Source organism: Helianthus annuus, chromosome 1 (assembly GCF_002127325.2).
Source record: "Helianthus annuus cultivar XRQ/B chromosome 1, HanXRQr2.0-SUNRISE, whole genome shotgun sequence".
NCBI lineage: Eukaryota > Viridiplantae > Streptophyta > Magnoliopsida > Asterales > Asteraceae > Helianthus > Helianthus annuus.
This window is the reverse complement of record NC_035433.2, coordinates 49,987,830-50,000,988: the sequence shown is the minus strand read 5'-3', so window position 1 is coordinate 50,000,988 and position 13,159 is coordinate 49,987,830. Positions and strand designations below refer to the sequence as shown.

At 32.9% G+C, this 13,159-nt stretch overlaps 2 protein-coding genes and 1 pseudogene across 3 annotated transcripts; 2 read left to right on the top strand and 1 right to left on the bottom strand.

Annotated features, from left to right (window-relative positions):
• Positions 1-6,376: 6,376 nt before the first annotated feature.
• On the bottom strand, positions 6,377-7,285 carry LOC110936259 (annotated as a pseudogene).
• A 1,013-nt stretch (positions 7,286-8,298) lies between these two features.
• LOC110888568 (putative SWI/SNF-related matrix-associated actin-dependent regulator of chromatin subfamily A member 3-like 1) lies at positions 8,299-9,360 on the top strand. The gene has a single exon (XM_022136112.1). The coding sequence runs from the start codon at positions 8,299-8,301 to the stop codon at positions 9,358-9,360; it is 1,062 nt and encodes a 353-aa protein (XP_021991804.1).
• Positions 9,361-11,056: 1,696 nt separating this feature from the next.
• Positions 11,057-13,159, top strand: LOC110936248 (putative SWI/SNF-related matrix-associated actin-dependent regulator of chromatin subfamily A member 3-like 1). 2 transcript variants are annotated; one of them, XR_002589872.1, is made up of 3 exons: positions 11,057-11,401; positions 11,954-12,239; positions 12,988-13,159. XR_002589872.1 is itself a non-coding variant. In XM_022178588.1 (2 exons), exons 1-2 carry the CDS (start codon positions 11,279-11,281, stop codon positions 12,185-12,187), a joined length of 357 nt encoding a protein of 118 aa, XP_022034280.1. In that variant the 5' UTR covers positions 11,057-11,278; the 3' UTR covers positions 12,188-12,271. The 2 variants fall into 2 exon arrangements, 1 of the variants encoding a protein (XP_022034280.1); XM_022178588.1 differs by lacking the exon at positions 12,988-13,159 and having other exon boundaries at positions 11,954-12,271.

Genomic DNA, 13,159 nt, shown 5'->3' with positions numbered 1-13,159 from the left:
GGAGTTATATTGGTTAACTAATATTTTAGTATTTATTAATCGCAAGGTACGTATTGTGTCACCGTGGTTTCCTAGATGACGAGTGATCCGGGTGAGATCAACACAAACTCTCATTTAACATGTTAAAGTTTATCGTACAAAAAATATTTTAACATGTTTGGTCAAATAAATTCCAATCGAGTTTAGTTGATCAATGTAAACGCTCATTTAACATGTTAAATTTATTTATTTTAATGTTTTAAGCCCGCATAAACTCCACACAAAACTTTATTTTAGTATTTTATACTCTAATCCAAAATTTAATATATAATTTGGTCAAATAAAGTTAAATCGAACCTAGTAGATCAAGGCAAACTCTTATTTAACATGATAAAATTTATTGTACAAAATTATTTTAACATGTTTGGTCAAATAAAGTCGAATCAAGTTTAGTTGATGAATACAAGCTTTTCTTTAACATGTTAAATTAATTTATTTTAATATTTTGAGCCCGCATAAACTACACACAAAACTTTATTTTAATATTTTGGACTATACGCCGAAATTCAATATATAATTTGGTTAAATAAAGTTGAATCACACCTAGTTGATCATTTTAAACTCTCATTTAACATGTTAAATTTATCGTACAAAACTTATCTTAAAATGGTTGGTCAAATAAATTCGAAACGAGTTTAGTTGATCAATGTAAACGCTCTAAATTTAACATTTTAGATTTATTTATTTTAATATTTTTAGCCAGCATAAACTCTACACAAAACTTTATTTTAGTATTTTAAACTCTAATCCAAAACTTAATTTATAATTTGGTCAAATAGAGTTAAATCGAACCTAGTAGATCAAGGCAAACTCTCATTTAACATGATAAAGTTTATTGTACAAAACTTATTTTAACATATTTGGTCAAATAAAGTCGAATCAAGTTTAGTTGATCAATGCAAACTTTTCTTTAACATGTTAAATTAGTTTATTTTAATATTTTTAGCCCGCTTAAACTCCAAATAGAACATTATTTTAGTATTTAAAACTCTTATACAGAATTTAATATATAATTTGGTCAAATAAATTTAAATCGAACCTAGTAGAACAAGTCAACCTTTCATCTTGTTAAAGTTTATTGTACAAAACTTATCTTAATATGTTTGTTCAAATAAAGTCAAATCAAGTTTAGCTGATCAATGCAAACGTTTTTTTAACATGTTAAATTAAATTATTTTATTATTTTGAGCCCGCATAGACTACACACAAAACTGTATTTAAGTATTTTGAACTCTAGGCCGAAATTCAATATATAATTTGGTTAAATGAAGTTGAATCGCACCTAGTTGATCAACGCAAACTCTCATTTAACATGTTAAAGTTTATCGTATAAAAATTATTTTAACATGTTTGGTCAAATAAATTTCAATCGAGTTTAGTTGATCAATGTAAAGGCTCATTTAACATGTTAAATTTATTTATTTTATTATTTTAAGCCCGCATAAACTCTACACAAAACTTTATTTAGTATTTTATACTCTAATCCTAAATTTAATATATAATTTGGTCAAATAAAGTTAAATCGAACCTTGTAGATCAAGGCAAACTCTTATTTAACATGATAAAGTTTATTGTACAAAACTTATTTTAATATATTTGGTCAAATAAAGTCGAATAAAGTTTAGTTGATCAATGCAAACTTTTCTTTAAGATGTTAAATTAATTTATTTTAATATTTTGAGCCCGCATAAACCACACACAAAAGTTTATTTTAATATTTTGGACTCTACGCCGAAATTCAATATATAATTTGGTTAAATAAAGTTGAATCACACCTAGTTGATCAATTTAAACTCTCATTTAACATGTAAAAGTTTATCGTACAAAACTTATCTTAAAATGTTTGTTCAAATAAATTCGAATCGAGTTTAGTTGATCAATGTAAACGCTCTAAATTTAACATGTTAGATTTATTTATTTTAATATTTTTAGCCAACATAAACTCTGCACAAAACTTTATTTTAGTATTTTAAACTCTAATCCAAAATTTAATTTATAATTTGGTTAAATAAAGTTAAATCGAACCTAGTAGATCAAGGTAAACTCTCATTTAACATCATAAAGTTTATTTTACAAAACTTATTTTAACATGTTTGGTCAAATAAAGTCGAATCAAGTTTAGTTGATCAATGAAAACTTTTCTTTAACATGTTAAATTAATTTATTTTAATATTTTTAGCCTGCATTAACTCCATATAAAACTTTATTTTAGTATTTTAAACTTTTATCCAGAATTTAATATATAATTTGGTCAAATAAATTTAAATCGAACCTAGTAGAACAAGTTAACCTTTCATCATGTTAAAGTTTATTGTACAAAACTTATCTTAATATGTTTGTTCAAATAAAGTCAAATCAAGTTTAGATGATCAATCCAAACGTTTTTTTAACATGTTAAATTAATTTATTTTATTATTTTGAGCTGCATAGACTACATACAAAACTTTATTTAAGTATTTTGAACTCTAGGCCGAAATTAAATATATAATTTGGTTAAATAAAGTTGAATCGCACCTAGTTGATCAACGCAAACTCTCATTTAACATGTTAAATTTTATCGTACAAAAATTATTTTAACATGTTTGGTCAAATAAATTTCAATCGAGTTTAGTTGATCAATGTAAACGCTCATTTAACATGTTAAATTTATTTATTTTAATATTTTAAGCCCGCTTAAACTCCACACAAAACTTTATTTTAGTATTTTATATCCTAATCCAAAATTTAATATATAATTTGGTCAAATAAAGTTAAATCGAACCTAGTAGATCAAGGCAAACTCTCATTTAACATTGTAAAGTTTATTGTACAAAACTTATTTTAACATGTTTGGTCAAATAAAGTCGAATCAAGTTTAGTTGATCAATGCAAACTTTTCTTTAACATGTTAAATTAATTTATTTTAATATTTTGAGCCCGCATAAACTTTACGCAAAATTTTATTTTAATATTTTGGATTCTACGCCGAAATTCAATATATAATTTGGTTAAAAAAAGTTGATTCACACCTAGTTGATCAATTTAAACTCTCATTTAACATGTTAAAGTTTATCGTATAAAACTTATCTTAAAATGTTTTGTCAATAAATTCGAATCGAGTTTAGTTGATCAATGTAGACGCTCATTTAACATGTTAGATTTTTTTTTATTTTAATATTTTTAGCCAGCATAAACTCTAGACAAAACTTTATTTTAGTATTTTAAACTCTAACCGAAATTTAATTTATATTTTGGTCAAATAAAGTTAAATTGAACCTTGTAGATCAAGACAAACTCTCATTTAACGTGTTACAGTTTATTATACAAAACTTATTTTAACATGTTTGGTCAAATAAAGTCGAATCAAGTTTAGTTGATCAATGCAAACTTTTCTTTAACATGTTAAATTAATGTATTTTAATATTTTGAGCCCGCATAAACTCCATACAAAACTTTATTTTAGTATTTTAAACTCTTATCCAGAACTTAATATTTAATTTGGTCAAATAAATTTAAATCGAACCTAGTAGAACAAGTCAACCTTTCATCATGTTAAAATTTATTGTACAAAACTTATCTTAATATGTTTGTTCAAATAAAGTCAAATCAAGTTTAGCTGATCAATGCAAACGTCTTTTTAACATGTTAAATTATTTTATTTTATTATTTTGAGCCCGCATGGACTGCACAAAAAACTTTATTTAAGTATTTTGAACTTTAGGCCGAAATTCAATATATATTTGGTTAAATAAAGTTGAATCGTACCTAGTTGATCAACGTAAACTCTCGTTTAAGATGTTAAAATTTATCGTACAAAAATTATTTTAACATGTTTCGTCAAATAATTTTCAATCGGGTTTAGTTGATCAACGTAAACGCTCATATAACATGTTAAATTAAATTATTTTAATATTTTAAGCCCGTATAAACTTCACAAAAAACTTTATTTTAGTATTTTATACTCTATTCCAAAATTTAATATATAATTTGGCCAAATAAAGTTAAATCGAACTTTGTAGATCAAGGCAAACTCTCATTTAACATTTTAAAGTTTATCGAACAAAACTTATTTTAACATGTTTGGTCAAATAAATTCAAATCGAGTTTAGTTGATCAATGCAAACGCTCATTTAACATGTTAGATTTATTTATTTTAATATTTTTAGCCAGCATAAACTCTATACAAAACTTTATTTTAGTATTTTAAACTCTAATCCAAAATTTAATTTATAATTTGGTCAAATAAAGTTAAATCGAACCTTGTAGATCAATGAAAACTCCCATTTAACGTGTTAAAGTTCATTGTACAAAATTTATTTTAACATGTTTGGTCAAATAAAGTCGAATCAAGTTTAGTTGATCAAAGCAAACTTTTCTTTAACATGTTAAATTAATTTATTTTAATATTTTGAGCACCCATAAACTACACACAAAACTTTATTTTTATATTTTGGACTCTAGGCCGAAATTCAATTTATAATTTGGTTAAATAAAGTTAAATCGCACCTAATTGATCAATGCAAACTCTTATTTAACATTTTAAAGTTTATCGTACAAAATTTATCTTAACATGTTTGGTAAAATAAATTCGAATCGAGTTTAGTTGATTAATGTAAACGCTCATTTAACATGTTAGATCTATTTATTTTAATATTTTTAGCCAGCATAAACTCTACAAAACTTTATTTTAGTATTTTAAACTCTAATCCAAAATTTAATTTATAATTTGGTCAAATAAAGTAAAATTGAACCTTGTAGATCAAGGGAAACTCTCATTTAACGTGTTAAAGTTTATGGTACAATATTTATTTTAACATGTTTGGTCAAATAAAGTCGAATCAAGTTTAGTTGATCAATGCAAACTTTTCTTTAACATGTTAAATTAATTTATTTTAATATTTTGAGCCCGCATAAACTCCATACAAAACTTTATTTTAGTATTTTAAACCCTTATCCAGAATTTAATATATAATTTGGTCAAATAAATTTAAATCAAACCTAGTAGAACAAGTCAACCTTTTATCATGTTAATGTTTATTGTACAAAACTTATTTTAATATGTTTGTTCAAATAAAGTCAAATCAAGTTTAGTTGATCAATGCAAACGTTTTTTGAACATGTTAAATTAATTTATTTTATTATTTTAGGCCCGCATAGACTACACACAAAACTTTATTTAAGTATTTTGAACTCTAGGCCGAAATTCAATATATAATTTGGTTAAATAAAGTTCAATCGCACCTAGTTGATCAACGCAAACTCTCATTTAACATGTTAAAGTTTATCGTACAAAAATTATTTTAACATGTTTGGTCAAATAATTTTCAATCGAGTTTAGTTGATCAAGGAAAACGCTCATTTAACATGTATCTTTTAGCCTGCTGCTGAAAATTCAACATGTATTCCACGTATCAAAAGTACACTCGCCATACCAGCATTATCCAGTCCAGAATTTGACCCATTTAGTTATGAACAAAACCCAAAAACATCTTAATCGCATCAGTTAGAAGCTGCCCTAAATTAAAAAAAAAAATGAACACAAAGAGGAGGGCACTGCATATACCACATAATTAAATAGGAACTACAACTATCACTCACTACACTCGGCCTTATAAGATTACGGGCGCGGTTTGCTAAATATTGGGTTGTCACATGCTAGAGACCTAATAAGTAGTGTCATTAGCCCTCTAATACGAGGGTTCCCAATAGGGGTGTAAACGAGCTGAGATACTCGAGCTCAGCTCGAAAAAATCTTGAATGAGCCGAGCTTAAACAAGCTCTAGCCCGAGCCTAAAAACAAACTCGTTTAGTAAACGAGCCCAAGCCCGAACATTGCTAATCGACTAAGGTAACAGAATAAAAACATGCACATAATATGTTAATGACACTTTTCTCAGGTTTTAAGTCAATTAAAATTCAATATATGACAGAGGTGACATTCTTAAGAAGCATGTCAACAACATCATCTGAAATTATATCAGCTTTTGTGTTTAGATGTTGAATCTTTGCCTCGGTTTCCTTCTTAAGACCTTTCACATTATCACCCGAATCTCCACCATTCTGTTGGGTATTTCAAATACTTTAGGCAAAACATTTAGTATAATTACTGCTTAGTCAAGGGTGTGCACATATTAATGCATGAACATATTAATCAAACAGTTATACTAGTACAAAGTTAATAAACAAATGATAAATTATAATATTAAGCAATATATGATTCATCAAGACATCTATCTTACTCACTGAAAAAGGGCAAAATAATAATAACTCAAGCCAATCATACTTGGTATAAACTATAAAACAGCTGCATTAGTTAAATAGTTACCTCTCTTTTTTGGTTGGATAAATTTCCATTTAACATTACATATATTTTCTATTTATCATTAGTCATACGGTCCTGATAAGCATATTTATTCCCAGACCAATCCCTTTGGTGCATCATCATATTAAACGGATTCGAATGCGACTCAAACGCCTGCACCATCTGTGGCTGCTGCGTGTAAGGCATAGGCACCATGTGAGGCGGATAAGGCATTGGAATTTGCACATTATTCCCATTCCCACTAGACTCCTGTAAACTCTGCGGAACAGGAGTCGACGCAAACAAATGATCCGAAGACGAAGGTCCTTCATTCGACAACCCCTGCATCGGCTTCAAATACAACCTATACTTCTGCAAATGACTAGCAGCATTCTCATGTGTCAATCCTTCAACATTCATCAACTGCATAATCGTTTTCAGAACCATTTTTTTCACACCTAAATGCGCCACAACGTCCACAAACCGCTTGTTCAATTGTGGTGTCCACACTAAACGCGGTCTTTTCGACGTCCTAGCCGACGAATCAGCTTCCTCTCCACCACCACCAGCACCACCGCCTCCATTGCCGCTGTCAACTCGCCTCAATTTCCTCAAATCCGAACTGTCTCCGGTCAGATCAACCGTTTCCTCACCTTCGATAAACATTTCATTAGCTCTCTCCTTACCAAACGACTTAAAACCGTTAAACAAACCGTTGGAAAAACCGGTATTGAATAATTTTTTCAGATTTGATAAAGTGTTCTGCGAAGCGCGATTGACGTCAATCATGCTCAGGTGAGGTACTTGCGAGATGCTGAACGCCCTTGCTAGCTCCGCCGGAACCAGCGACTGCGACTACGACATCAGATCATGGACGGTAGGTAACCCTAGCAACCACTCTGAAACTCGATCGTCATCGTCGTCGTTGCTGACGTCATAGTCAGTTATTCTCACTTCTTCTCCCATTGATTAATATAACATATTAATCAAACAGTTAGACAATACAGTTAACACTTAACTTTGTTTTAAAATGCGCGCATAATGATGCATTACTAACAACAACATCAATAAAAATATCAGGCATTTTCAGAGAATAATAATAAACATAAAATCAAATTGCACATACACACACATCAAAGTACATTAACTGCAATTAGAATAATGAAATTACACACAACTAAATCAACTTAAGAGCAAAATCTAGAGGTTAAACTGCAAAGAATCAATGAAAAGAATGAAACGTACATAGAACGTTATTTAAAATGTTATATATAACACATCTCTATATAAATCAAATTTAATTAAAAATTATTAACATGTTAAAAAAAATTTCTAAAAAAGCTACAAAACAGAAACATAAATATACATATAATCATAATTTCATATAATCAGGTTAAATTAAATAAAACTTAATTGATATTCGCAAATAAATGATACCTTTAAACTGAGATTTAAGATCTGTAACCCTAGAAACTAATTTTGCATAGATCTCAGTCAAAATCGACAACAACTAAAGTTTTGTAATAGTTTTTCGCAAGCAGCTCTGAAAAATATGTAGATTATTGATGTAGATTCGAAAAATCTCAGCCGAAATCTGAAAAATTGAACACGGATGGTGCTAGACCTTCTATTAAATTGCCGTGGTTGTTGCTGGTGGTGTTTAATGTTTGCGTTCGCTGATGCTGGTGGCGTATTGTAGTGGTGGTGGTGATGGTGGCGGCGTATGACGGTGACTCGGAGAGAAGCTAGGGTTTCAAAGTGTGTGGAAGGTTTCTGTTTGAATATGGTGGCGTATTAGATTTTTTTTTGGACAAAAATGCCCATGTTCCCCTGTTCCCCACTTTTTTAGTGTTCCCCAATGAACCCTTCCCTATATATATATATTCAAGAATCAAGATTCAAGAATCATTTCATTCTGTTTCATCAATTATCATAGCTTAGTCGTTAGTGACCGGAATCTTCTCCCCTGAATGTACGAAATGAGTCTTGATCGTTCGCCTCTCGTTTCCGGCGACGATGATGATCTACTATCATCGTCACCGTCATTCCATTCTGAAACCTTCATCATTAACACGAACATTGTTGGACTACAGGGCTATCGCGGCGGTATAAGTGGCGGCGAGAAGGTCGTTCTCTTTCGAGAACCCCTTAATCGCTACGACCCAAACGCCATTAAAGTCTTCGATGCTCTAGGATTTGAAGTTGGCCGTATTGAAAAGAAGGCAGCTGATGTGCTTGCCCCTTTAATCGACTCCAATTTGGTTCATGTGGAAGGAAGTTTACCCGAAATCCCTGAACATTTCGTTCACTACACTATCCCCTGTCTTGTTCATGTTTTCGCCAAACCGGAAGCCTTTGAAACCGTCAGATTGGCGTTCTTGAGAAAAGGGTTGTGTGTGTTGTCTGAAAGGAATCTGCAGTGCAGTAGTTCTAAGGCAGTTGTAGTGGAAGAGAAGAAGAAAAAGAGTAATTTGGACGAGATATTTAAGTTGGTTGGCAAGCATCTGAGTCAAAATGCTGTCAGTGGAGTAATCGATCCCCCATCAGATATCATATTACCTGATCTTTTTCTCCACCAAAAACAAGCACTGTATTGGTTGTACCATCGTGAGAACTCAGATGAATTGCTAGCATTTTGGGAGCATAACGACCATGGTTACATGAACGTCTTAACGGATTACCATACTGATAGACGCCCTAACCCGTTACGTGGTGGGATCTTTGCACGCCACACGGGATTGGGTAAAACTCTCACTATTCTAACTTTGATCGCTTTGGATAAATATACTGCTTCAAATGATGTAAAAGCCGAAGTTGAAAATGGGACATTTGTTAACCCGACTCTTGAAAGATCAAGAAGGGCTAGTAGAAAATGGAAAGCAGATGAGTATACAGGCCAGGTTGCCCCAAAAATCACATTAATTGTTTATCCGCCATCTGTGGTTGCAACTTGGCAAACCCAACTAGCAGAGCACACTAAATGTAAAAGGTTGAAATTCTATTTGTACTATGGGCAAAGGACTCAAGATGTTTTCGAGTGAGAAAGTCAAATGTTGTATATATCTTATTTACAACATAAACCCTTGTCCAAGTTTATTTAAAATTGAAATGACATCAAACGAGACATGGCCTAAACGGCTATGCCATTTATCAAAAGAAGCACGAAGATGAGGAGCGGCAAGGGCAGCAACGAGAGACTTGTGACTTTGGGAGAGGACATAAAAACCATTTTCACATGTACCTCTAGCAAGGACCACCGCTGTTTTTCGGTCCTGGATATGAAAAAAATGATTAGAAAATAAGACATCAACTGGGGAATCATTTGTTAACCTACTAATGGAAAGTAGATTTCGTGTGATGTTTGGTACCACAAGAACGTTTTGTAATGGTATATTGTTAAGTTTAGAGTTACCAATTTTGGTGACCGGTAATGATTCTCCATTACCAAAAGTGACAAATGTATTACCCGTGTTATTGTGTGCTTCATCGAGACCATCAGTGGATCGAAGCATGTGGGTTGTAGCACCAGAATCGGCTGTCCAATCTGGATTAACATTGCATTGGGCGTTAAAGGCTTGGGCTAGATGAGCATCCAGTGGGGTAGCCCGTTGGGCATAAGTAGCAAGATTTGGACAGGCGTTTGCATAATGCCCATCCTTTCGGCATAGTTGACAGTGAGGTGGTCTCCTATTTTGTTGGAAGCGACCACGGTTCGAGGAAGAACCACGAAACCTGCCACGAGACGAGTCACGAGAGGAGTGAGTTTGGGTTCGGTTTGATGGGCGATTTGTGTGGGCTGAAAAGGCTGCTTGAGGAGTGGTTTGGGTGTTAATTGTTTGAAGAAAAATTTCATGATTTGTGGCTTGGTCAAGGATATCACAAAACGGAGGAGCCGGATGGACCATTCTTTGGGCGGTGGAGAAGGTTTCGAAAGAAGAGCCTAATCCACATAAGAACCAATGCCGCTTATCTTCATCAGAAACCGAGTGGCCAATGGCGGCCAACTGGTCACACAACAACTTGAATTTTCGGCCATAGTCCGAAACAGAGGAATTACCTTTCTGGAGTTGTCGAAGGGAGTCACGAAGAGTGTGCATCCTCTCCGTGGAATGATGGCTGTATGCGTGTTCAAGTGCACGCCAAACCTGATGAGCCGAGGTGTGGCCGATAGCCTCGGCCATGGCCTCCTCGGTGAGTGTGGAGTGAAGCAGCAAAAGGACACGTTGGTCAGCCTCTTTCCAGGTTTGAAATTTTGGGTTGGGTTCAGTCTTGCCATCATTCGTGATGGATTCTGGTGGGGCTTGAGAGGTACCATCGATGTGACTGACCAGGTTGAGGTAGGAGAGAACTGGGTGCACCTGGTTCTTCCAGAGTAGATAGTTTGTGGATGAGAGCTTGATTGTGATTAGGTGAAGAAGAGTGTGAAGGGGAGTGGTTGTTTGGTCTGAGGTTGAGGGACTTGTCATGGCTGAAAGAAGGAGGTAGGTGGAACAGGGAAGAAGATTTAGAAAAAGGAGAAGGAGGCGTAAAAGGTATTTTAGGTTTTTGTTTCTCTGGCTGATACCATGAGAAAGTCAAATGTTGTATATATCTTATTTACAATCATTCCAATATATACATGATTTGCTGTACATAAAATTAGGAGTAATAAACTCCTTTACAAAAATACAATCGAACATTAAATATTAGTCAACACAATTTGAATTTTGAATAACTTGATTTCAGCGGCTATTATCGAGCTTCAAAAGTATGATATAGTGTTAACAACATATAGCACGTTAAGTTGGGAAGATGATTGGTGGCATCATCCCTTAAAGAGAATGGAGTGGTGGCGTATCATATTGGATGAAGCGCCGCATATAATTAAGGATTACGGGTCAAAAAAAAAGTGTTGTTTTGACTAAGTTGAATTCAAGATTTAGATGGGTTGTGACTGGGACATCGTTGCAAAATCGTTCAATGGATTTATTCTTTCCCATGGTGTTCTTAAGGTTCTACCCGTTTTCGACTAAAAGCTATTGGGATGACTTGGTGCAATGCCCAATTGCTAGAGGGAATGCAAATGGGCTCTCAAGGCTGCAGGTAAAAATTATAAATCTGTGGCAACCTTTAGACTTGATGTCTATTATGCTTTTAGAGATGGCAGAATGTGGGAGTTGTTTGGGTTCAAACGGGTTGCTTTTACTATGGGTCGAAATGGGTTGGAATGGTATTGGTTTTTTTTAGAAATAGTTGGATGTGTTACATGGGATTAAGGACTTGTATCATTACATTACAATATCAATGGTAATCTAATTATTTAAATAGGTAAAAAAAATAATTATGTGGCAACCTTTAGACTTGATGCCTGTTATACTTTTAGATATGGGAAAATGTGGGAGTTGTTTTGGGTTCAAATGGGTTCCTTTTACTATGGGTCGAAATGGCTCGGGTTGGTATTGGTTTTCTAGAGATAGTTAGATGTGTTACAAGTGATTAAGAAAATATATCATCATTACAATATTATTGGTAATCTAATTATTTAAAATATATTTTTGATTTGGCAAATTTGACTTGTTATGGGTAATTCATAACCTGTATTGACCCAATCATAACAACGAGCTTCCAAAAATGTTGTTTCTTTCAATATGTTAGGCGTTAATGGCAACAGTCTCTTTGAGGCGTACAAAAGAAAAGATTCATATTGTGTTGCCTCCAAAGACGATCCGTATGTGCAATGTGGCGCTTTCTGCAGAGGAGCGAAAATTGTATGATGATGTTGAAGCGAGGGCCAAGATATATGTTGAAAATTATATTGCAAAAAGGAGTGTAACAAAAAATCACTCAATGGTTATAAGCATCATATCATGGCTTCGCCACACACATTGAGAATTGGTTCCTTTCGATGTTTTAGCATCAATTCCAATCTCCAACTTTAAAGGTAATTATTTTCACTTTATTTACTTTTCCACTTAGACGCTAAATATCATTGACGTTATTCCATTGCTGAATATAGAGGAATTATTCTAATAAAACCTTAAAACCTTATAGTTAAGGGCATATAACATGTTGATTCGGGTATGTAATTATTAATACATACAAACCTACGAAATTGTTTTGTTTATAAAACTAGATTATTGTCTAAAGATTATACTTTATGAGTACAATAGGGGTGTCAACTTCTAACATGACACTTTGGGGGTTTGGGTTTAGTTTAGACGGGTCCTAGTCACTTTCAGGTCAAGTGCATATAGCTAAACACATCATGTTCAGGTAGACGTATAGGCTCGCGGGTTGACATGTTTATTTATTAAAAACAATTATTAGGTCTTTATATCATAACTTATACGTAATTGGGTACTTCATGGGGGGTTTGTAGTGCGAATCCATTGAAGGTTCATAATGTTAAGTCGACAACTGCCTTTTACGAAATCATATTAAACATAGTAATTAGTTATTAAGAAATGGATGAAAGGAATTTCAGCTTGACCCAATTTGATGATACCAAAATTATGTCTTGACCCATTACCTAGCCCCTGACCCACCCATTTTCCATCTCTAGTTTAGCCAATATGTAAGGTTACTTGTTCGTGTGACAACTTTTGAATTGTGACTGTTCATTTTATTATGTTCGCATATTTTAATCTTTGAAAGTAATAATCATATTCTGTTTCATTCCATAATTTCAGATGCATCGAACAACCCGGTTCTTCTTAACAAGCTTGTCACCCTACTACAAAGGATGAAGCCTTTGAATGCCCGATTTGCCTATCTCCTTCAACACAAATTATTATCACGTCTTGTTCTCATATGTTCTGCGAAAACTGTATAACCAAGGTCATAAACCGTTCCGTTTCACTA

What these genes read in the sequence shown, in the direction of transcription:
- LOC110888568 (XM_022136112.1), top strand. Translation starts at nt 8,299, where the DNA reads ATGAGTCTTGATCGTTCGCCTCTCGTTTCCGGCGACGATGATGATCTA.
- LOC110936248 (XM_022178588.1), top strand. Translation starts at nt 11,279, where the DNA reads ATGGATTTATTCTTTCCCATGGTGTTCTTAAGGTTCTACCCGTTTTCG. An exon ending in ATGGGCTCTCAAGGCTGCAG is followed by an intron (nt 11,402 to 11,953) that starts GTAAAAATTATA and finishes TCAATATGTTAG; the next exon opens with GCGTTAATGGCAACAGTCTC.